Below are 23,904 nucleotides of genomic sequence, written 5' to 3'. Positions count from 1 at the left end.
ACCCTGCAAGTGGGTTTCCTGGAGTAGGGCTATGTCATGGTGTACCCTTTTCAGATATGCCTGCACCAATCCTCTCTTAACCTTGTCCTAGTCCATTCACATTCCATGTGAGAACCTTATAGGGGGTCGTAGTCAGACTCCTGTCTCTAGGGTTGTGGTCAGTCAGGGAAGCCATGCAGGTGTGTTGTGCAAATGTACCTCCTGCGGGGGGTTGGCAGTGTGTGCGCCTCTCTGTTTCGCCCCGTGAGCTGTGTGCCATCTAAAGAATAACATAGGAACCAGAACATCCCCAACCAAAAAAATTATCGCAATCCCCCTTCTCCCCCCACCCCAACTCCACCTCCCCCTGGGGTCCACCCGGTCATCCGGACTGGAAGTGAACTTTTAGGGTAAGCAGAGGTCTGTCGCCCTCCCCAGTCCAACTCACTCCACAGATACGAACTCCTGCGGGTTCCCCAACATCATCAAAAATGAAGTTCACCAAGTAGTAGAACAGAGACTCTAGTGCCAAGAAGACACGCAGGGAGAGATAAGTAAAGAATCTAGATAGGTAGAAAAAGCGAGGAAGGTAAGAAAAAAGAGAAAGAAAAAAGGGGGTGGTGTATGTGTCCATCCTGCCTACTCCGGCAGAGATAATCGTAACCACGGTCGTCCCAGTAGAGTTGGAGTCCGGGGATTCATTCTACGATGGTCCCTCCCTCGTCAGTGTTTCCTGTTCCAGAGCCAGTATTTCCGCTGCCAAGGGGTGCAGTGAGGGGCCCATCCTCTCGTCCCCTTCAGATGAGGAGTGTCCACTCTCCGTTCCCGCGCTTCTCTCTGTACCGTTGCCCAACTGCAGCCGCCCAGAGGAGCGGAGCGCATGGGCGCTCGCTGAGAGTTGGGAGTCCAGGGATCCACCAGTGCGACGTCTTCGTCTGCCAGTACTCTTCTGTGTATACAGGGTGATTTCCAAAGCGCAGCCTCTTCTCAACTGTCGGGGACGGAGCCTACGCTGCGAGTCTATGGTTTGGCCTTCCGCTGCACCGGCGGGCGCCCTGTCACCCGCCTGCATCTCCGGGCGTCTCGGGGGGGGGCGCTCCTCCAGCCACTGCCAAGCCTCCTCCGGTGTCTGGAAAAAGTGTGATCTTCCCATAAACAGGACCTTCAATTTCACGGGGAAGAGCAGCATGTATTGTATCTTGCGTTCTCTCAATTTAGCTGTCACAGAGTCAAAGGTATGCCTCTGCTTTTGCACCTCCCTACTGTAGTCCGGAAAAATCATGATGCGGGTGTTCTCATGTCCTATCTCCCCTAGCTTCCGAGCCTCCCTGTGTATCATGTCCCTGTCCAAGAAGTTGAGGAAGCGCGCTATGACGGGCCTTGGCTGGGTGCCCTCCGGCTGTCTGGCTAGCAGCGCCAGGTGGGCCCTTTCTATGACAAAGCAGGAGGAGAACTTGTCCGCTGGGAAGGTGTTCCACAAGCCAGGCATAGAGAACCTCTGGCATGTTGGTCCCTTCAATTCCATCTCTAAAACCCACAAAGCACAGGTTGTTCCGTCGGGCTCTGTATTCCGCTTCATCAACCCTCCACAATAGCTCTTTATGGGATGCTTGGAGTTCCTGCATATTTTTGTGGAGATCATGAACCGAATCTTCCGCCTCGCCCAGCCGCGTCTCCGTCTCCGTGACCCTTTCCGCCAAGTTCCTGAGGTCCTGCCGCAAGAGTGTCACCTCTGACCCCACTGCGCCTATTTGGTCCTCTAGCGCTGTCCTGGATGCCTGGATCGCCTGGAGGAGGGTATCTGTGTCCGAACGGGTGCCCGCACGTTCCTCCTGAGCAGGGGGGATAACCTTCGCATACTGGTCTATCTTGCCCTGGTGCGGCTGTTTCAAGTCCCTATCCCTACCCATGTTGTATGCGGGTGGGCTCAGGTGCAGGGCCTTCTCCCCTCTTGCCCACGCTGTAGGTCCTGTCACTCGTCGCCCTTGCCCCACAGTTAGCCCACCTGTTAAGTCCATCAGCGGGGTCCTCTCCACAGGGATGTAAGGCCACAGGGCACAGGAGGGGGGCAGACACAGTCCCGCGAAGGCCCCAGGACATATATCAGCAAGTGGGGGAACCGGGCCACTAGTCAATGCCACCAGCCCACTTTCCAGCCCCTTTGTGCCCGCACACAGCCGCCTCCATCCCCCCCAGTCAATGTTGTACCTCTAGGTGTCCCGCTTGAAGCCGCTCCAGGTCCCCAAAGCTCTCCCTGATGGGTGCTGGTATTCCATCTCAGCCCCACCGGTCCGACAAGTCACCCGGGTCCTTTACTTCAGCGGCAGTCCCGGGCCAATTCCTGTTGGCGGTTTCAGCAGCCTCTACCCTCCAGTGGTATCTGTGGCTCAGGGCCTCAACAGCCGGCCCCCAGGCCCCCTCCTCCTCCCGGTCCGGCCGCGTTGGCTGAAGGGATGACCAGGGCGAGAGCCAGAGGCAACTTCCAATGTCATGGGGGGGCCTCCACCAGAGTTGCGCAGTCTCCAGGGGGCACAGGCCGCAGCCCTCCGGAGCACCAGATACGGCCGCAATCAGCTCAGAGGCGGCAAGGGAGAAGGACCCAGTCGCGAGGTCGGCTATCAGGGAGGGGCGCGGGGAGCGGGAAAGCCACACACCCGGTCATGGCTATACCGGGTGTGTGGCAAGTTTTTGTGGTTGCGATCGCATGCGCAAAATGCTGCAAGGTGCCTCAACGCACTGCCTCAATTTACTTACCATTTTGGAAGCCTGTGGGTGCAGTGCCACACAATAGATTGTGCAACATTTAGTAACTAGCCCTCCTCTGTGACTAGTTTCTAGTAGGCACACAAAGTCAAACTGACAAATATACTGGGAATATGGTTTGTTTTGTAACTATAGAAACACTCCATGATGGGATAGATATATTATCAGATTTTAGTTACCTAATGATATCCCCATGCAAATCGTTCCACTATAAAGATGTTCCTGCTAAACTGCAGGTCGTTCCCTAAGCTTGCCACTAAAATCGCCTTACTATTGGAGGAACTTAAACCTAATGCCCTCTGCTTGACGTTAACATGGCTTAATAACGAGTCCGAGACGGTCCTCACGCAAAATCTCCCTCATGGTTACCTCACACAACGTGAGGACTGTAAAGAAGGTGGGCTTAGCGATTGTCTTTAAAGAACTTTTCAACTGCCGCATTTCCCCGGACCAGATACCAGACTGCGAGAGTCTTTTCTTCTCCATTGACTTCTCCCCCACCACCACCTTCTCAGGGCTATTAATCTACCGCCCACCCGGGGCCCTGGGTCATTTCCTCAATACCCTCCCACCAACCATCGCTAACCTAGCCTGCTCGCCATCCAACTTCACAGTATTGGGGGATCTTAACATCCACCTAGACAACACCTCCGACCATACCACTAATGAATTGACAATGAGCCTCTCTGCCCTTCAGTTAGAGCAGCTAGTATTCAAACCCACCCACATCAAAGGCCACTTACTTGACTCCCTTTTTACCAACTACACCGAACTTACATCAGAAGTACCGATCCTGCTTCCCTGGTCGGATCACTTCCTGATTTCCTTGACCTGGGTAATCCCAGACCACACCCTCCCTCTCAATTCAACCTCACGCCAGGAACGCAACTGGTCTCAGCTTCCCAGAGAGTTATGGATCTCAGCCCTCAAAACCTCCAGACCTAACAAGGACCCTAACCCTATTTTAGCCAATGAGAAATTTAATTGCTGGATCCAGAACTCCTTAGACGATGTGCTACCCATAAGGCACACCCACAAAAAATGTAGAGCAAAGTCATCCCCTTGGTACTCCCCAAAGTTATGGGAACTCAAACAACACTGCAAAAGGTTATAGAGGAAACGGAGACAGACCTGTGCAGTCTCCAGCAAATCCGAATATAGGGAGGCAATAAAAATCTATAAAGGCAAAATTAAAATCACTGAAGCTGCCTTTTACAAGGAGAAAATCAATGCAGCTTCTAACTCTCTCAAGGAAATCTTTCAGATCACCAAAACCCTTTCAAAATTGCCCCAAAAGCAACCGACCATAGACGATGCTCAGCCCGATGTAATAACCTGGTGGAGTTCTTCCACCAGTAAATACAAAATATATACTCCACCTTTACTCCTAACCAGTCTTAATTAACCCTGGCCCTCTCCAACAGCACAGGAAACGGAACCCAAGCTACATTACAGTTATTCCGCCCCTGGACTCCGTAACCCTAGATTCCATTGTGCACCGGGTAAAGTCTGGCTCCCCTCTTTGACCCAGCACCCCCTGTGCCTTGTTACCAGTCATAGGAGACATTCTACCAACGGTTCTCGACCTGCTTAACACCTCCATTTCCTCCAGAGTGGTTCCCCTGTCACGGAAATGTGCTATGGTAAAGGCTGTCCTAAAAAAGCCCAATCTTGACCAGGACAACTTGAGCAACTACTACCCCATCTCCCTCCTTCCCTGGCTGAGCAAGAGTTTGGAAAAATAAGTCAACTCAGTACTGGTAGAGTTTCTAGAAACCAACAATCTACTCCATCTTTCACAGACTGACTTATGTCCCCAATATGGGACCGAAACCGCCCTCCTCACAGTAACGGAGGAAGCGAGGAGGATCTTGGATCATGGATATTCTGCGGCAATCATTCTTTTCTACCTCAGTGCTGCTTTGACACTGTAAACCACGAAACGTTGATTCTGAGACTTGGGAACCTGGGTGTGTCAGGCAGTGCCATCGCCTGGATACAATCCTTTCTAGGCGAACGATCCTTCCAGGTCTTTGAAGGCGATGTTGTTTCCAAACGGATGCCTCTCAGCTGTGGTGTCTCAGGGCTCCTCCCTGAGCCCCACACTATTTAATATTTACCTGAGCCCCTTCGCAGAGATTGTCCGCCCATTTGGCATAAAAATCATCGCCTACGGTGAGGACACTCAGCTTGTGGTGACATTAAACCACCCTGAAACATCACCAAGCAACCTGGGAAGCTTTCTTGAGGAGGTTGCCAAATGGATGGAACTCTCTTGCTTAAAGCTTAATGGGGATAAAACCGAGCTTATGCTTTTAGGGAACTCTCCCTCCTTCAGCTCAGAGCAACTCTGGCTGAAATGCCTGGGCGCCGCTCCAGTCCCCAAAGACCAGATCAAAAGCCTTGGCATATGGTTGGACCGCTCCCTGAGTTTCAACTACCAAGCGGCAAAACTCACGGCTGCCTGCTACGGCCTGCTGAGGAGGTTACGTAAAATACTCCCCCTGCTCCCATTGCAAGCAAAATAAATCCTGGTCCAAGGTCTTATCCTCTCCCATCTGGATTATAGGAATGCCCTGTATTTAGGGCCCCACAATCTACCATCCGCTCAGCATCCTCTTCCCGTGCCCTTCTACCTAGGATAGAGAGAGCTAGATGCGGCGGACGCTCTTTCTCCTATAACTCCACCAAGCACTGGAATGCTCTTCCCCCACGCATGCAGACGGAGCCCAATCTCCTACCCTTTCGCAAACTTTTAAAAACTCTACTTTTTAACAATTGTCCCTAAAACCGCTGAATCCTTTCTTCTGTCTGCGACCGCCTACAGCGCTGGGATGCCTCAGGGTAGCTATTGTGTAATATAAGTGTTTTTCATTCATTCATTCATCCTGTTTTACCTCAGTGTTAGGAAGATTGTAGTATCTGTTTTGGCCTTAGCAGTATCTTTGTTAGCTGTCTGGGTTAGTCTAAATACTAATTTAGGAACTCTTTTACATTCCTCCCGATTAACCTTGCTTTCAGGATATCAACTTTAACTAGATCAGTTCAGATTGTGATGGAAAAGTTGAAGTTGAACTGTGTAGTCCTGGATGACGCTGAATCCAGTGACGTTCGGGATATCCTTGGTGATGTCACTGCCTCACCCAATCTCATATCTTATTTCAACCCTTGCCAGAACTGCTTTGTTCCAAAGGTCTCCAGTTTCATACCTAGACAGACAATGCTCAGGTGTACTTTAAACTCACTTGCAATTCCTTGTCAGATATACTCTAGTTAGTTGACATTTACATGAAGGTTCAGTATTCAATAAAAGAAACTTAACACTCAGTGATTCAAAAGTCATGGTGCATCTGAATGCAAGCTGACAGCAAGGAAGAAATTATATGATGCCTTTAAATTTGACTAAGTTGTATTTCCATTAGTTTTTAGAGGTAAAATGGTTGGAGGGACTCTGTTAAGGCGCATGTCAATGCTGTGCCTTGCATATGTCAGCAGCAGTTGCTAATGAGGATGATTACCACTGTGGTGGCTTACATTGCTTTCAGTCCAGGGGTGGCTTCTCCATAATGGTGAAGGAGGGCCACCACCCTATTAAAAGAGGAAAAATAAAAAGATAATAATAGCATTTTATTATCATTTTAATTTGCCCTGTCTGGCAGCTGACGACACGAGTCTTAAGCGGGGTGGGGCCTTACAATCCTGTGTGGCAGGCATGGCAGGGGTAAGAGTGGTGGGCACTTTTAAGTGTGCATGTTTGTTTAGCCGGCCGTTTTAAGCCAGCCAAACAGACATGCGCACTTAGGTTTCTCCAACCCAGCTGGCAAATGAAGCAGCTCAGACCAATCCCAGCGCTTCTCTCATGCTGAAAATACTATTCCCAGCATGAGAGAAGTGGTGGAATTGCGATCAGGGAGCCTGTGCAGTGTGCAGCTGGAGTCCAGGATCGGAGGGAAGAAGCAAAAGGGAGGCCATCGGAGCGGCAGGTAAGTGTAATCTTAATTATGTGTTTAGTTTTGATTGTTTTCCTTCCACCTGCCCCACCACTAAGCAATGATAGCAGCTGCCACTGGTTTCAGATGGCCAGCACCAAGCAGCTAAAATTGGCATGATAATGTCCAAGAGGTGGTACATGTCACCTATTCTCAAGCAGCTGCCTTGGATACCTGTAAATCAGTGAATATTTTCAATATTTTTTCAATTATAAAGGGTCCTCTTGATGGCAAGACATGGCCTTTTAACGGTCATTGTACTAAAATGCATCCAGGACACACCCTGAAACACTGAGCCAAGGTGGAAGGCAAGAGAATTTTTTGTTTATATAAGTAGGCAATGTAATTGCGGATTACGTTAAATTTTGTCATACAATGAAACCTGTCCTGTTCTAATTCCAACTTTTGTATTGCTTTTGGAAGTCTGTTACTATCAGGATTTCCTTCCTGGTTCACTGAGAGCTGTATAGGTGGAAAGGTTTATGTTTAAGATTCAGGCGCATTGATTACGTTGCAAAAACTATGGCTCATTTGTGACTTCGGATTGAATGCAAGAGCTGTGGGTCTTGTTTAATGGTGGGCAGTAAGGGGACCTCTCCCTAAAAATTGTCACATTCCTTGTCTTCTCACTTCTCAGTTCTCACCCCTGCTTTAGAGATGAGAGAATTGCTTTGTTTCCAATGGCAGAGCCTTACTGGGGCTCTATTTGAGGAACTCACCCTTCTTTCGTGCCCGACCACTGAGCACGTGGGCACCTTCCATGCGCACCAACACCCTTTTTTTAAAAAGAAAAAATGTATTGACATCATATAAGAGTAATATACATAAGTTCATAACATAAATCAAAATAAATACAAATAGTCATCAATAAAATACGTTGAACATATCCGAGTATTTAAAGATAATCCCAATCATCAACTGGTATAACTGATCAGGAAAATTCCAAATATTTAGCTACACCCATTCAGTCCTTTATACATAAAAAACAAAAACAAAAAAAAAGTTTCTTTATCTTAGTTAAACTATATCGCAAGATCCATAGGACCCCAATTGTTTTCATTCTTGACCATAGAGCCTATACCCCAAGCCTTGGCCAGGGCAAATTCCATGTCATAAGTTCCTTTAATAATAGACCACCAATCACAGATAGTTGGCGGCAGCAGGAAGACCCACATCAGAGCGATAGCCAATGTAGCTGCCACCATCATGATTGAGAAAGACAGTGCCACAGCTGGTTTATCTACCTTATAAACCTAACATAATTTCTAGAACCGTCAATGTAGGCCTCACTCCAAGTTTGCTATAGAACACTTGACCGATCTTCTGCCAATAAGGCTGCAATTTCGGACATTCTATGAACATGTGAATGAGATTTGCAGCTTGAGTCCCACATTTAGGGCATTTGGTCTTTTCCCCACCACTATTACCTCCTGCCCATTTATCAATCCTTTCAGGTGTATAATACAACATACCGATTGAACGAAATTGTTGTAATTGCAGACTCACAGAGTGGACTGAGTCACCTATGTTACCCAAAGCCTGAGTGATCCTACCAGGTATTATCACTGTATTCAACATTTGACTCCAACGTGCTGCTAATTTTACACACCCATCTACTTTGAAGCTAGTCAACAGTTTATACATATTGCCTATAAGAAATGTAGTTTTCTCCCCATGTAAAAGATCCCAAATCAAGGATTTAGTAATCATATTTGAGTCCAAGTTCTTCCGCAAGTAATCCCTTATCTGTAAGTATTTGAACAGAAGATTAGTAGGCAGTTTGTATTGGAATTGTAGAGCTTCAAATGATTTAATTCCTCTTGCCTTGTACAAATCGCCCAAGCATAGGATCCCATATGTAGAACACGATCTGCCTCTATAATCTTGAAATATTTCAGGAAGCATTGAGTTTCCCCAAAGTGGGAACTTAGTGTGGATTAGCGACAAATTACTTTTGGCAGCCATAACCCGCCATATGAAAACACTGTCTCTAACTGTCTTAAATGTAACACGTTCAAAATAGTTTGGATCGTTAATGCGATATAGAAAAAATAAACTATCGTCGCCTAAGATCAGTCTATATAAAGAATCTTTCTGATTGATCCCCAGGAGACTACGGAAGCGCCCGGCAAATGCTGCCCAAAAATAAATTCTAAAGTCTGATAAACCAAGGCCACCTTGTTTATAATGTGATTTAAGCAAGTCAATGGCACGCCAAGCCTTCTTAAAGCCCCAGATAAAACTCAGGACTCCATCCAATTTTTTAAAAGAAATGTTAGGAAGACGCAAGGGAATAGATCTAAACAAGTATAAGAATTTGGGGAGTATTTGAATCTTTATTAAATTGCATCTCCCCAAAATCCCTATAGGGAGTTTATGCCAATCTTTTTTTAGAATTTTAGCGGTTTCGTCTAATAAAGCAGTATAATTTAAATATATTTTTTGGCACACTTTAGCAGAAATCTTGACCCCCAAATACATAGCTGTAATACCACTCCCCAAAATTGGCTTTAAATTAACGAGAACCTGTATTTTGTTAGTGTTTAATTTGTACCCCGAAACTAATCCAAATTTAATTGCAGCCCTCTCAATGACTGGAACGGCTTCTACTGGATTAGTAGAAAAAATTGCCAAATCATCCGCGGATGCTGTTATCTTCAGGCTGCTAGAAGTAGTCCTTAATGATTTGATATGTTTATTAGCTTGTAGGTTACATATAAACGGCTCTATTTAAAGAGCAAATAACAGCGGGGAAAGAGGGCAACCCTGCCTCGTTCCACAAGAAACATCAAATGAAGTAGAATATGATCCAGAATATGAGAGCTTAGCTGTAGGTTTATAATATAAGGCACGCACCCACTGTCTGAACTGCCTCCCAAGGCCAAATGCACTCAATGCACCCCATAAGAATTCCCACCCGACCTTGTCAAAGTCCTTTTCAGCGTCTAAAAGGATCATACCCAGACCCACCCCCTCTTTCTCCACATAATCGAATGCCCCAATGGCCATATTAACGTGAGCTGTAGTATCTCTGCCAGGTATAAAACCATGTTGGATATCGGACACCAAGCTTGACATCATTGGAGCAAGTTTGATATGCAAGAATTTTCGAAAAGATCTTCGCATCTGTATTTATGAGGGAGATGGGTCGGTATGATCCACAATCTGTAGGTATTTTGCCATTTTTAAGAAAAAAAAAACAATCTGGGTCATATTCCGCGCACCAACATCCATGCATTTTTATTCTCCTTACTTGAGACTACGGCAGGGACACGGGAATAAAATCTTTCTCAAATCTTAGCTACAATAGCAAATTTTCCTGTCTTCATATATATGGTTATATTTCTGTGCCTGTTCTTCACTTCTGAAGGGAAGCATAGACATTCACCTGATTCCAGCTTGCGTAAACATTCGGGAGAGCTCAACAGTTGTATCACTTGCTCTGCCTTTGAAAACACTGTCCTGGTGGACCACGTGCTGCAGAACTACCAGCTCTGTGGTTTTGCAAGGCACGTCAGTTCTGGGATGGGCTTCCAATGCTGTCTTTACCTATCCTGAACCACTTTGTACACCATGGGAGTCATGGTGAAGAAAAAAATGGCAAATGTCCCCCATGCGTAGGGAGAAATCTCTGAGCACGCAAGGAACACATATTTTTATATTTTAAAAAAATGCACAAGTTGGGATTAGTCTTTGAAAAATAATTTTAAAATGCCAGATAGCCCATGCAACCATGGTTCTAATGAGATGATTGGCTTTGAGCATTTTCGCCAAAAGTACTACTTCAGTAGTGAAGGTAGGAAGTTGGGTAGCAGCAGAAGCTTAAATATGGCAGACTGGTAGATGTGGGGTCAACAGAGGAGGGCCTTCAACATCCCAGCGGCTAATGAGGCCTTATATTATCATCCATCCTTGCAGGCTTAGAACCCAGCACAGTCTGGAACAAAAAGGAAAACACCAACTGAATGCATCTTAATGAGGTTTCTTGCTTGGTTTATTACTCAATTACAAGAGCACTACCTCCTCTTAGAGAACCAGAACCCTATTTGCATTCATGCCTCACTCGTGCAGGAATTGTGCTTAGTGTAGCAATCACAGAAATTCATCCAAATATCTTAAACCGACACTTCCATTTATCAGGACATTTCTGCATATGATTTGTAGTATTTATCAGTTTTGGAATGGATCGTAAAAACAAAAATAACTGAAAATCAGTGATCTACAAAATTGTAACAGGATACTTTTATTTTTACGCCCTTGACAGATAAGTTGTACAATGAGTTGCACTAATTTAAGTTGTACTCTGGAAAACTAAAGTATCACATGCCATAACCAAAGTCTTCACTAACCAAAAATATATATTTTTTAAAAACTCGTCTTTCACGGATCTCTTCCAAATATATAAAAATGTATTTGGACAACATTTAGAATAGTATCTAATTAATATAATGTTTATTTAAATGTCTTCCTACCCAAAAAGAAGGCCGTGTCTAAAAGCATTAGAGTGCTGGATAGAGAGGAGTCGTAAGTTTGTGAGTACCTATATATAACATTTAACAATAAATATTAAGCATCCTTGAAATCTGAAAATATAATGCAGAGGCTGCCGTACGAAGATGGGTGTTGGGCAGTGAATATGATTATTTCTATCAATTGTGACGTAGAAGCGTAGAAGGACTGCAGGGTCAACTGTTGCCATGGAGAACAATTGTGTCACAAAGTTACAGTGTCAATGTGGCCTAGAGACACTGAGGGCAAGCCAGGCTCTGAGGTGGATCCGGAACCCAGATTGGTATTGGAGCGAAAAACGCTGGAAGAAGGGCAGCAAATTATCTAGAGAGGTAGGAGAAAGTAAAATAGAAAGTCAATAATGTAGTACAACGTAGGTGCTGTCTAAAGAAATAAGAAAGACTAGGATAGGGAACACGGTCAGTTCGAACTTGGTTACAAGCTCAAGGGCACTCGAGTGGAGAGGGGACTTTTGAATAATTGTTTATAGGTTCGTTTTTAAATGTTCAAAGTGAGGCATTGAAGTGGAATTTGAGGCAACAGGAACTAGAGAGTTCTGGTAATGTATTCTGAAACAGCTTGTGAGAGGGTGTGATGCTTCTTAAAACTTGAGGATTCGAGCCGCAGCATCTCAGTGTTCGAGGAAATTTTCTAATCTGCCTAAAATTACCAGGGTATCAGTAGCAGTCATCTTGCTTGAAGTCCTCTATCAAATTATACATCTGCTATAACAGGAATTATTATGTCTATTGTTATAATGAAAAATTGTAAAAATTGCAAACTTGTGATAAATCCATCACGCTTCAGTGGGAGAATATACATAGTGCAACATAAGCTAAACGTTCTTTTGGAAAGGCTAGTCTTTCATATCGGGCCTTTTTTTGCTCTTTTTATTGCATTTCAAACGCAGCAAATAGTTCTCAAGTTCTTTAATCACAGCTGTGGGACGTGGTTTGACAATTCCTTCCCTCCCAGACAACGTTTGAATTTCCTTTGACGTTTTTTTAATTACCACTTTATATTTTGCTTGATCATTTTTTAAATATTTAATGCGGCTCCCCAGCATCTTCACTAAGAGTTTCTTTGAACAAATTGCCTTAACACTCTTAATAAGAAGGTCAAGAACAATACTCGCAAGCTATTCAAAATGAAGGATTGTAGAGTACAGAAAAGGGTGGCTTTCTGCATACTCCAACATAATTAAGAATTGTGTTGATAGGTACAAGAAAGAATGGTTCCATCAGAAACTGTGTAATAGGCATAGAAACTTGCTTTACAAAAAAGTGCATAGATGGAATTAAACAATCCATCTATTTCTAAAGCATTATACGAAGCAACATTATAAAAATGTAATTGAATTTTAGAAAGAAACACATACAGTATAGTTGTAATTTAGAGAGGGCGCTCATACGCTGGCACGAGGTAGAATTGGACACACTGGGTGACCTCTACGCAGATGGCACCTTGTTGTCTTTCGAGACATTGACGACAGAATACGACTTACTTACCTGCAGGACAGTTTCTTTTACACAACTCTATCATGAGATCCCTAACGGCAGCATGATGAGACCTAACCACTGAACCGGGAACACATCTTCTGTTGCAATACTTACATATCATGGGAAAAGGATCACATATAGTACATTGGTTGGTAGAGGCACTAGGCACTCACACACTGAAACCCATTTTGTCCCTTCATGAAAGGTGGGAAGCAAATAGAGGACGACCATGGACAGATAAAGAATGGGACGCAATTCTGGCTAGCTCCATAAATATGCGAGAAGCTCAAAGTTCAAACTTATACAAACATATATTACACAGAGGGCATACCTTTCCCCTGACAAAATAAACAGATACTTTCATATCACCACTTCAAAGTATCCACGACGCCTACAGGCAAACGCGGATCTCCTTCATATGCTAAGGGTCCTGCACCTCCCTTACTCCCTACTGGCACACAGGCACCACAACACTTACGAATTGCACCGACCAGTCACTAACATTCACATGGGAAATTTGTGTCTTAGGCCTCTATCCCAGATCTAAGAAAAACAAGGTCACCTCTACATTTATTGATTTAGGATTAATCGTAACAAAGCGACTCATAACCAACCGATGGAAACACACTGACCCTCCAGTAGCGGGCAGCTGGAAAAAATCCCTCTCAGTGTGGGCACAAGCAGAAAGCACAACACTGCATAAGGAGGAAGTAGCCGGGCTGCTTAAATACCCAATAGCGCAGTACTAGGACACTCTCCTCACAGAGTTCATACACAGGAACAGGGAAGATAACAGCACTTCCTCACAGGACAATGGCGGGAGGGGTGTAGACCCCAACACACAGGTACACCACACCCCGAATTTAGGGTAAGAACCAGGTCCCTAGAACATGACCCACAGCCACAGATAAAGCGGAACGATGATGGCAACGACCCAAGACTGCTGAGCTAGGCCTCTGGTGGCGCGAATAACTTAGTAAGCCTCGCCAGAGAGGTAATAGACTTGGCATACCTGTGTCACAAACACCCTGACCCAGATGTGATGAGTTGTTGATGGCACTTTTAGTTTGTTTGATTCTTTTATAACCAAATACATATATATCTTATTTTGCATTTTCCACTGGCCCTATGGCTGTGCCCAGATGCGGTCTTTCATAGGTTTCCCTTACAGGGCAAAGGGATGTACATCAAATATTGCAACTAGAGACACATACACTCCGAGCAACTGTGAGATGCGGAGGTTTCATCATTCGGTCACTGAGACGTGACATGGAATGCAATGGACATTGTGCTCAATTGTTCACATTGCAATGTTGTACACACATCAGTTTCAATACGTATTATAAATGTAAAGTTACCGTGAATTCCCAATATGTGCTTTATATAGTAATGCACTTCAACTTATTTATATCTGTAGTTCATGATGACCCAGGAAAATTTTAAAAACGCAATAACGATATAAAAAAATAAAATAAAAAAAATTGTTGTAATTTAGTGAGATTTGTGGGGCCGGGTCAAAGAAAGCACTAGCTTGTTAGCTGTGGAGAATGTTTCCCCACCCTATTGTGAAGATGTATGGATAACTCATTCGACTATGTTATTTAAGTACATGCCTCTTTTTGCATGATCAGCCCCATTTTGTTTAACTGATGCAGTTATTTTTGGACTCTGTACACTGGGACTCTGCTAACGTTGCCCCATTGCATGTGCTCTAACCTCTAAAAACTTGTCAAACTGGCATATTTTACTTACTATAAGTCTCTAGTACATGTTACCTATTGTACCCAGGGCCTGTAATTAAATATCAATACTGGACTTCTGTACCTATTGTGGCACTACTAAAGTGACGATGCAAAGCATGTCTTCAGGCCTGCCCCTACAGCCTGAGTGTGAAGTGTCAGTGGGCCAAATTCAACACCCCTAGGGTAGGCCCTACATGCCCTTACAGCAGGGTGCAAGTTATTTAAAAAGTAAGACATGCATACTTACATTTTACCTGTCCCTTGCACCCATCCACCCATATTAGTCAGACTGAGCAGTTGTCTAGTACAGTTCTAATCGTGAGGAGATCAGATCAGGGATGTCCCCTCTCACTCATCCTGTTTGCTATGGCTATGGAACCATTGGCTGCATAGCTATGACAATACCATGCCAAAAGAGGCCTAAACTTCTTCTCGCGACATATTCTGGTGTCTCTATTTGGAGATGATGTAACACTAGGGCCATCCTCACGGTAAAAGGGACCGCCAGCCAAATGTGCGGGGGTCCTGTGAGTGACATTAGGATGTGCCTGCCACATTGGCGGGCGCATCCTGCATTTTTAACATTGCGACGGGTGGTGCTTTCAGCACCACCCGCCCCAATGCCAAAAATGCATGTCATGCATGTGCATGCACAACTTGGCAGGCACCGCGCGGTGCCTGCCATGTTATGCATGCACACGTAGGGGGGTACCATACCCCCCATGTGCCCCCCTCAACCCCCCAACATCCTGGGGCCCGCAACGGGCCCCCAAACTAAAATAACGCATGCCTTTCTGTGGCCGCAACGCCGCCACGGAAAGGCTCCCTCCCGCCTGCATCCTGATATGCATGGTGGTGTCTAGCAGACACCGCCACCATATGAAACCCTTTTCCGCCCGGTCAACTCATTGACCGGGTGGAAAAGCGGCGGACAGTCTTCCCGTCCATCACGGTCCCCCCGCCATACTAATATGGCGGGGTGAAATGGGTGGCGGCGGCCTAGGATGTAGGGTGGATCACCACCGCCATGCGGGCGGTGGCGATCCGCCCTACATCCTAATGGGCCCCCTAATTTGAAAGGTCCAGAAGTCATCATTTACCCATTGATCAATTAATTCCCGAGGTTTGCTCCACTGTTATGGATATCCATCAACTGAGCCAAGTTCACGATTTTCCCATTAACCCAGTGCACCACGCAATGTGAGCTATGAAGAGTGGGCGGCTTCTGTGAAATATATTTTTTTTTTACATGTGTTGTAAGTGTAAAATCTCCAAAGTCGTTTTTAACTGTGGCAAGGCTACCTCTCCCAAGGAAAAACACTGGATTACATTATAAAGCTGTATAATACATAATTTAAGTTTGGGAATTGCTAGAACAATTCAAGGACTCAAATTATTGGTATATGAAAATCTAATCTAATGGTGAAGTCTGATTTTTAATTGCTGTTTTGAAAATGGCAATTTTAGAAAGTTGGCATTTTCCTGCGGAAGCCAAATGTGACTTTCTGCTAATTTTCAGTGTCACCTGACCGTTAATGGCTCTATTGGGGTGAGTGAGATATGTTTGCTCCCAGACACTAACACTAAAAACTTGGGTGCGGTGAGTTGTTTTTCCCCTGACAGCAGGACCATATGGGCTGTGCCCAGGAACTTAATTAAACTTCAGAAGATGCCAACCCTGTCGCAAGCAGATGTAACTCACATCTATGCCTACCATTTAATCTTCCTGTTAGCCAACTGTACACCAATCCCAGTGGGAGAGCGGCTGCCCTTTGAACCATCTTGGGTGGCCACAGGGAAGGGTTTGTCTATTATACTAGTCTCACCTATGAGTGGGCTCACAGAGCTCTGCACAAGTGAAGAAAGGTTTTGCTTTATTGGTTTTAGGTAGAGAGGGCACTGTGGGATAGTTTACTGTAAAACACACAGGAAGTGCTGCAAAAGTGAGCAGGGACACCCCAGGGAACTTTTACCCCATTGGGTCGGTAGTGGCTAGGATGTTCCCTCACCCGGAGGCTGTCACTAAGCATAAAATGGACATCCTCCGTACCCACTTCAGAACACCTCTGGACCTGTAGAAGACAGAAGAAGGACTGCGCCTGCTTTTAAACTTGTGGAGAAAAACCCAAAGGGATGAACCTACTCCTCACATGTACCCAGGACCACTGGCTTAACGAAAATTGAGGGGGCCTCCCTGCAAGGTATGTAGAGGGGCCCGCTCAAGGCTCAATCGGGAGCTCTCCGGCCAGAGTGCAGTACCAAGGTGGCCCCCTGGAGCTTGGGGCCCCCTGCACCACGGTGCCCAGGACAGAAGAATGGACTCCAAAGGCGTGTTGACTAGTCTCCTGTTAAGGGTCAGGAACACAAAGGATGCCAGGGGCCAAATCTCTGCTAAGTCCAGCTGATCTGTTCCAACTGGATCTGTCCTGGACCCTTCTGTTGGCTTCTAAAAAATTGAGTCCTAAGCCCAAAGTGGTGCTCAAAATGTCCTGGACACTTGTCTGGTGTTTGAGCATATGTGTCCCTCCTTAAAATTTGCAAGACTGGACACTTAGAAACTTTTTCTAAAAGCGGTTGCCACTGGGCCGCCGCTGAGCAACCAATGTCAAACTGTCGGTGGCACTCAGCTTGCTGCTTTGCCCTCCTGAAAGGATCCTGACTTCCAGAAATGTTTTAAAGTCCAAACATTGAGGACTTCATAGGGATCAATGCTGAGCGGCACCCCAACAATGATAACATATTTCTGGACCATGTTTCAGACTTTGCCCACTCTGAGTTTTCCCACTTTTGACGCCAAGCGCCTCAAACTTCTTCTGGAGCAAAGGATCCCACGAGAGCCTGAGTGTCAGCTCGCCTGCGTCGATGAGCTGCTTTCAGGTCCAGCTTGCTGTATGATCCGCCAACAACATCGTCGACAAGGACTTTACTCCATAAAAACAACTAAATTCAAAGGTAAACTTTCCACTGGACAAACGTGGTCCCTGAATCTGACCTGTGCTCCATCACGTCAGCCTTTACTTTTGACTCTGTCTAGTATGATTAGATAACCACAGTTTATGCTTTGCGATTTTTGGTGCTAGAATGATTTAAAACTACTGAAAATCATTCCCTACATCCAAATTGTGACATTTTGGTATCTTCGCATTAAAACTTACTCTAATTTTATAGATTTGAGTGGGATTTGTATTGTGTTGTCTACTTTTTAACTGTTTTGGTACTAATAAATACTTTACACGTTTCTCCTAAATAAAGCCTGCCTGCTCTGTGCTACAGCTACCATGGGTTATACTATGGTTTAGATTATTAACTGGATATAGTACGTATCTGTAACATTATTACTTTGGAGGACTCACATCTCCTCCAACTAATAATCCATTTTCCCACAATTATGCTTGAGTTCTGCCACCCTATTGAATTCTGTTCCTCAACAGGGATCTCCACCATGGCTATAAGTATGCTTTAAGTAAGTTAACTACAGAGGCAAGCAGCAGATCTATTTCAATTGGGCCAAATGTTAGACCAACAGTATCTCATAAACAAACTCTGAAGATGGATAGAGATTCTCTATTCAACCTTTTATTTTTTTTCTTGAGACTGGCTAATTTTCTGAAACATGGATAAAAACATTATTGTTGCCCTGATGTGAATATGTAGCAGATCATTTATTGGCAGTCATTGTATACTAGCATGGTGAGCCCCAAGTGAAGATTTTAGTCAGAATTCTTCTTGCATGTTCAGTGAAATTTGCTTCAGAGTTTTTTACTTTGTTTTTTAATCAAATTTATTCTCTGGGGCACAGGTAAGTGAGCAATGCACAATATAGCGGCACTCACCCTAAGGTTGTATTGTATATTTGTGGACTACTCAATCATTTTTGATAAAATTAGTATTGAAATTCTGTACGAGAACTCAATCAACCTCAAGTACAAAGACAATTAGTTGTGATTCTGGGTTAATTGCGCTGCAATATATGGGGCCAGATTGGCTTCTAAAACGATGGATTACGTTCAAGAGTCCAATGTGAGTTGTGCAAGGATGTCTTCTGAAGGCCCATGTTATTTAATATATAACACTGTTCTCAATTAAAATATTTCACACAATTAGTTGATAGTCTAAAATATAAAACCCCGCAACACTATATACGCTTCTCGTTAGAACACAGGGTCCGGCGCACTATACTCTTATTGTAGTTTGGGATTCTTCCGTTAAAAGCATATACCTCTAAATGCAATAATTGCGAAAATACTTCAGGGATCTGTGATTTGTGTTATGGAGTAGACCAAGATTTACTTCACCTTTTGGTAGTTTGTTCAAATTCGATCTTGGTAGAGGTTCAGCGCCGGTCTATATAAAGCCCATATGTTTTAGATATAATATTTCTTCTGCTCAAAGTTTAAAAACGTTTTGTAAATCGCCATCTAATGAATTTGTCTGTTATAATTTGTATACATTTCTAAAACGTTTTTTTAAAGTTGTTTTAATACTGAAATATTATATGCGTTTTAAAATAATTTTATGTGGTCTTTATTGACCTCAGAATACATCTGTTACAGGATTATTGAGTTATCTAAAGCAACATTGTTTGCCTTCAAGACAGTTCTGTTCCCATATGCTGTATTGTCCATGCAGATGCCATTTTACTCATGGACTGAACACTTACCGGTCTCCAGAGACCTTTAGATGTTCTTTCGACACTTGAAGAACATAATTCACTAGTCCTCAACCTAACTAAGATGTACAATATGTGTTTTGGTAACACATTGAATAGACAAATTGGGTTCCTTAAATTAATCAATCAATCAATCAATTAATCAGGCGTTTGTTAAGCGTGACTACTCACCCGTAAGGGTCTCAAGGCGCTAGGGGGGGGGGGTAATGCAGGTTCCAGTCCATCAAGGAGGGGGTCTGTCGAAGAGAATCCTGACTACAAATACCTGAGTGCCCCAGTCTACTCTAATATGAAGTGGCACGCTGATTATCTGTTTAAAGAGAAGAGTGCTATGGGTGTATCTAACGGCCTCTGCAGATTTGGAAGGAAATATAGAGGTTATTTCTCAGCACCAATATTGAAGAGATTTCACAGAAGCTACTCCATAGGTAAACTGGAATCTGGTATTCTGCTTCACGTATTTTCATCTCGCTAATATTACACCCTATGAGGTAATTTGAGCTGAGTTTAATTTGCACTCAATATGGTGCCTCTCTATTATCCAAATGCTACAATTTCTTCTCAAATCATCTAAGGCTTGGGCTACAATGTTACCTGATGTAAATTTAGCTGAAGCACGTCATAATATGTCGCAATTCTGGCTGGAGTGCTGAAAGGTTCTAGATGATTTAACTGCAGCCCCTTCCTAGTATCAGAATAAGATCAAAACACACCTTGTTCACTATGTGAGAACAGCTGAAGAAGTGTGATCATATGCTATTCGCATTGATTGTTCAGGCTACCTTCAAAATCGTTTGAGCCATAAAGGTATGTTTGAGCGCACAGATGTATGTGTGAATTTCAATGAAAGGTTCCGATGATGCAGGTTGTGCAGTTATAATATTGTGGGAAGAATTATAGTTACTTCTGAAAAGTATTTTGAACCTAATTCTGATCTAAGCTTTAGGATCCTTCCTTGGTGATGGTTGTAACATAGATAAAATCAAATAATTATTGGCATCTGATAATAATAAATCGGTTAAAGTCTGTGTGAATTTTGGGATTATATTGGATGTCTTGTGATTTCAAGTTTTTAAAATACTTATTTTGTCATTTCTGTATGTTATTGTAGTTGGTATTATGTATGGTACTGTAGGTAATCTAAACCAATATAAAGCTATTGCTAAACTATTACTAAGCTAAATCTAACGTGCGAAGAAGGGTTTGATGTGTGGTTTTGGTAATACCTGCTGTACATGTGGGAGAATTGCCATTGTGGAGGCTAGAGTTGTTCATGGTCCAGAGGTTTATTCTACCTACCCTGCCGCTCTCCTAATGGGGCCCTTTGTGTGATTCCTGTTTTCTCTGGTGTTGTTTGGGTCTGGATGTCATGAAGAGACCTCAATGGACTGCTGCAATGTTCATGACTTCGGCATAGGCTGGAGCCTCTTCCAGGGTCTTGTGTGTGGTTGAGTCAAGATAAGGTGAAGAGTATTGGTGGTTTTGAAGGTATTTTGTGAGGGGCTAGTGTATCTCTCAATGTCCAATCCGATGAAGAATGATTAAATTACTGTGTCATTCTGCATCTGGGGAGAGCCCTAGCGGTATGAGGAGTGGAAGAGAACACAAAGGGCCAGATGTACAATGCTTTTTAGTGTATGCAAACGGGTCTTAGACCCGTTTGCGCACGCTAAAAAGCATGGGCCCATGTACAAACAGTATTTTGCGACTTGCTGTTAGGAAGGGGCGTTCCCTTGCTAATAGCGTCGGCAAAGCTATGTACCAACGTTTTGCAACCGCAATTGCGGTTGCAAAAAACTCACAAATGACCACCTACTTCAAGTAGGTGGTAATGCATTCGCAAGTGGGAAGGGGTCCCAAGGGGAACCCTTCCCCTTTGCAAATGCATGCAATATTAGCTGTAAATGCAGTCCCAGACATGGTGGGCTGTTGAGCCCAGCAAGCCACCATCCCTGGGAGGGCCGGTCATTCCAAATAGGCTCGCAAATTGCGAAAGGCTCATTAATATTCATGGGCCTCTCAATTTGCAACCCCATTGGGAATCGCAAACAGGGTTAAACACAATGTTATACATGCCAAATTGCGTCTCGCAAATTGCGGGTCGCAAATGCGACGCAATTTGCGAGGCGCTATTTGGCAGGTTGTACATCTGGCCCCAGATATCTAAGATAAAATACTAATTGAATCCATTGTACGATAAGTTGGGGGAAAGTTATTTTAACAAGTGGATTATCCTTATATTGACCCCTTCGCTGCGGCGGCAATTCCGCAGCAGCGCTAGGGGGGAGGGGGGCCGCGCGGCGCTCCCATGCTCCCGACGGAACCGCACAGTCACGAGCCTCGGGCGTGCTGTGCTTATGACGGAACGGTGCCGTCACGGCCCTGCCCGCTCAATACAACGTGCCGCGCAGGCGCGCCGAGCGGGCCGTGACGGAACCGCTCCGTCACTAGCACAGCGCGACCGAGGCTGGTGACGGAGCGGTTCCGTCACCAGCATGGGAGGGGTTAAACTGATATATTTTGTAGTTTTCACAATTTATTTCACCCATGTAGTAGATACATTTAACACATTGAGCAAATTGTGTTTGCTTACGGACTGCAAAACAAGAAGCCTGAATCTTTCCCCGAATCCTATACTATCTCCCATATTTAACATACATTAAGGCTATTAGTATGCTCTATTCTGTAATCTTTTTTCCAAAAACAAAGGGTCTAGATTACATAAACTGCAAGGGTGAAGCATTTTTGTCAGTGCCAATTGGTCCAAGTTGTTAATTAACACCATCTTATATCTTATTTCAAAAGGTGTGTTCCTATGGTTTGTCTACACATATACTGTTCTGTAGCATATCAATGTTCACATTTTTGTCGCTTGTAAATGAAGTAAAAACACAGACCAAAGAGGTATTCCCACGCTGGTAGTTTCTGTATTCTGCTGCAAAAATAGTTGGTCCTTTTTGTCTTAGTTAAAAATGTTATGCAATATTGTCAAGAATATATGAGGTGAGTATATACAGCCATGCAGCATTACTGGAGGCCAGATGTACTTCTCATAATTCCATTACACTGCCCTGCCCTCCCACATAAGAAATATCTGCTACAGGTTATGTCTACAAGTCAGTACTGCACCATTCTACTACAGCAAGGCACTCTTTACCAACAAACAGGCATTGAATAAGTGAAGAGACCTACCTAAAAGCGCCAACGAATTTAGTCCAAAACTGTAAGTCCCTACTAATGGCATACAATGGCTTATCCTGACATCTCACACCGACAATCATAAAAGTGATGATTGTAACAAAGCCCATCCCAGTAGATCTCCTGACATCTCTCCAAACTATGCCTGCTCAGGAATATAAACATCAACAAAAGCACCCAGAAAGAACAACCCAGGACAGTAAGGTGGTTAGTTGACTCTGATCATAAGAAATACCATAAAGGAGCTTGCAGAGCGGTAACTGAACCTCAGTGGCCATCAGGGACAATATGCAAACACATCCGCATAGGATCTAAAAAAAAGACTGGTGCGGTGCAGCGGTGCAGCTGCCAGGGCAGCACAGGATTCACGGTTCGATCCCCGGCTTCCGGCGGCAGCTCAGCTCAGCACCATGTGACTCTGGGTAATAGCTCACTTAGGGGCAGATTTATGAAGCTCTTGCGCCGCCGGTGCGTCACTTTTTCCCATTTTAAAAATGACGCACCGGCGGCGCAAGGCCTTCATAAATCTGCCCCTTAGTTTCCACCAGCGCCTTGAGACCCGTAAGGGTGAGTAGTTCGCACTTTACAAATACGGATTTACATTTACAAGACAACCTCCTTCCAAGCTCACACACTACACTGTGTAGCGTGCTACCCATGTAAGCAAGTTCTTCAGCGCCTCACATAAGGGTATTAAGTACTGTGCAAAGGTTATAATTGCTACAATACAATATTGTTTATTGTCTCTTCATGTCTGCAGCTCAACAGGTTTCTTCTAGTAGCGGCTGCTCCGTCCCTCAAAACAAAACATGTAACTTCGTCTGCGACTGCTGGGATTGCGCGGATGAAGAGGCGTGCGGTGAGTCTTTGATTTCTAAATGTCGCATACATCCTTCTAGGCAGCCAACTTTACAACGCAATTTGACTGGACACAAGCAAGAAATATACTACATATCAGAAATGTCTTTACATACTGTATGCATATTTTGCACATTATAAATATTTTATATTTTGGGGAGTATTTTTGTGGTGTGAAAATATCCCACGGGGCAGCAGAGCTACCGTGGCACACTGATTACTTTCTGCTAGCGTCCTGATTGGTGAGGAAGTTCAGTGCGGGGATTCCCAAAACCGAGAATTACGGTTACCATCCGGTATCTCCGTTCAGAATTCTGCTTATTATGAGTTAAACCTCTCAGAATGGGGAATAACTGTCTGGACATGGAATTACCAAGCAGAGGTCCGAATGGTCTTTGATATTCGGAGGGATTTAAAGGCACACTTTTATCACCTGCTTCAAGCAAGTGTTAAATGTGTGCTTGGGCTTCTGTGTGTGGGAAGAGGGGTTGTGTTTAGGGGAAGGATAACTGGCAAGGAGAAGCATTGCATGCGCACTTTGGCAGAGAAAAACTTCGATGGGGAAGGGGCTGAGGGCGCTAAGGGGACAAGGTTTGGCTGATGTTGCAGCCAAAGTTTTATGAAATTTTACTGGCCGGACTCATCCACCAGTAGAACCAGGTCCTATGGGCCTCATTTATGAGGCTGTGCGTCACTTT

General features: G+C 44.4%; 1 protein-coding gene across 1 annotated transcript in view; it reads left to right on the top strand.

Moving 5' to 3' along the window:
- Window positions 1–23,904, top strand: part of MAMDC4 (MAM domain containing 4) — a 569,927-nt gene that overhangs the window by 50,042 nt on the left and 495,981 nt on the right. The window contains exon 2 of the mRNA XM_078642067.1: window positions 23,109–23,207. Coding sequence (XP_078498193.1) covers window positions 23,109–23,207 — 99 coding nt within the window. The remainder of the gene's footprint in view (window positions 1–23,108; window positions 23,208–23,904) is intronic.

Source organism: Lissotriton helveticus, chromosome 5_1, assembly GCF_964261635.1.
Source record: "Lissotriton helveticus chromosome 5_1, aLisHel1.1, whole genome shotgun sequence".
Lineage (NCBI taxonomy): Eukaryota > Metazoa > Chordata > Amphibia > Caudata > Salamandridae > Lissotriton > Lissotriton helveticus.
This window is presented reverse-complemented; position numbering and strand designations above follow the sequence as displayed.